This window comes from Gobio gobio (genome assembly GCF_949357685.1).
Source record: "Gobio gobio genome assembly, chromosome: 6".
Lineage (NCBI taxonomy): Eukaryota > Metazoa > Chordata > Actinopteri > Cypriniformes > Gobionidae > Gobio > Gobio gobio.
The window spans coordinates 59,059,240-59,061,216 of record NC_137102.1 but is presented as its reverse complement, the minus strand read 5'-3'; the positions used below and the strand labels follow the sequence as shown (position 1 = coordinate 59,061,216).

General features: G+C 40.0%; 1 protein-coding gene across 1 annotated transcript in view; it reads right to left on the bottom strand.

The window, feature by feature from the left end:
* Nucleotides 1-1,766, bottom strand: part of LOC307128096 (homer protein homolog 3) — a 61,497-nt gene extending 59,731 nt beyond the window's left edge. Inside the window, exons 1-2 of the mRNA XM_079819694.1 lie at nucleotides 1,670-1,766; nucleotides 559-608 (exon numbers count right to left, since the gene is read on the bottom strand). Of these exons, the coding sequence (XP_079675820.1) occupies nucleotides 559-581 (23 nt within the window). The 5' untranslated portion in view covers nucleotides 582-608; nucleotides 1,670-1,766. The remainder of the gene's footprint in view (nucleotides 1-558; nucleotides 609-1,669) is intronic.
* Nucleotides 1,767-1,977: the final 211 nt, after the last annotated feature.

The following is a 1,977-nucleotide window of genomic DNA, read 5'->3' as shown; positions in this document are numbered from 1 at the left end:
CACTTACTATGTCAGCGTGTCATAATTATGATGATCTACCAAAGCGTGGTGTTAATGCTCTTCTGAATATATCTAACGACACATGAGTGTTTCCTGAGGAATAAAGTGTGCGGATAATTCCCCGACAACAAGACCAGGAGCATTAATGAGCCAATAACAGACAAAGACGGATGGAGAAAGCAGGCCAGGCGTGTCCTCACACCTGAACTAATGACGGCTCGAACCCATCAGCGGCTCCTGAAGGTCAGGGCCGCTTCACTACAGCACTCCTGAAACTCAGAGGTGGACACTTGAGACGCCGCAGAACATACATTGTGCGGTCGTCATGGCAACTGAAAAAAAAACACAATCCTGGCTGTTTCATAAACAATATCCCACGAGCTTTTTTGTGTGTGCAGAGATCTCTCTTCATCTGCGAATCAGAATCCATAACTCCAGGAGAAATGGGTCGCTCGATGGGAAAACAGGTGTCCGTTCCCACAAAGAGCACGTTTTTAAATGGCTGACAGCAGGCGAATGCATGAGGCTTCAAAATAATGTTTATTTGGCTCATCTTACCTCTCTCTGTGCAATGGAAACATTCTTACTGGACAGATGAGGGTCTCCTTCTGCCACAGAAACAAACGACACGCAAACACACACACGCATTAATAACACTGAGGACATTAATGACACATCTGGGTCAAGGACGGGGATTAAGTTCACACAAATTCATCTTTTTTAAACAAAAACAGATGCATAAGTACAAATCACTATCACACTGTAAAAAAAAAAACAAGTCACCTGGTTGCCTTAAAATTCATTGAGTTCATTGAAATTAAAAATTTGAGTTAATACAATGAACATTTGAGAATCGACATCGCCCTTTATTCAAATATTATTAAAAGATTTTGTAAGCATATTGCGTAATTGTGTGTTTTATTATGATAATGCATTGAAGTTGTGCTATTTTTCATTTTTTATTTATTTATGTGGTTCAGATACACTGAAAAAAATGATTAGTTGAATTTACTACATTTTTTTTATCGTAAGTGGTCGCAATCAATTTATTTTATCTCAATTTAAACAAAAACACATGCAATTCCCATAAAACCAATTAATTTTTTACAATTAAAATAAAAAAACTAAATTTAAATTATTTAAACGAAATAAATTATGCTTAATTTAATCGGGCCATACACATTTTTTTCAGTGTACAATAATATTTTGAGTTTATATTTATTAACTCCAATTTTCAATTTTAATGAACTCAAGGCAATGAATGAATGAATTTCAAGGCAACCAGATTATTTACTTTTTAAAGTTAAACCAACAATATTTGATTACAGTGTAGGAATAAATACACCAGTGGCGACACTTGAACTGAGATTTATGGGTAGCTCGTTTTCTACAGTTAAATGCACATAAGGTTATGCAAATGAAGTAAAATCACCTTTTGGCGTTTTTGCAGGTCCTTTAAAATGAGTTTGCATGCATGCACTTGTATAAAGAGTGTGTCAAATCCACACACATGCAATGATTTTCCCACTTTTTCCAATGCATGCCTGTGCATATGATCTTATAAAGCACGCGCGGGCATGGGAAGTCTTTAATCTAACACAGTTTCCGACAGCAAGTTGGGCTGAAGTTCCTCTAAATAAGAATCTGAGCGAGCAGCGACTCGTCTTACCCCATGTCGTAGTGAACACACAGGATGTCAAACTCTTGTTCCCGTTGTGGAGCGGAGCCTGTGGATTGTGTGGAAGCTGTAATCCGTTCTATACCGCGATCCTGGCATTTATTTGCAATGGCAGCCGGCGAACGCAACACTAGCAGCCGCAGAAACTGGACGCGATGACCGCTTGTGGTCAGTTCCTCTTGTTCTTCGGTCGCACTTCTCCAGCCCCCGCGCGGACACGCGGGAATCCCCGCCGGCTGTCACGCTCCGCGTTCGGATGTTTCCCGCGGCGACTTTGATGACGTGCCGCGACTGTTACT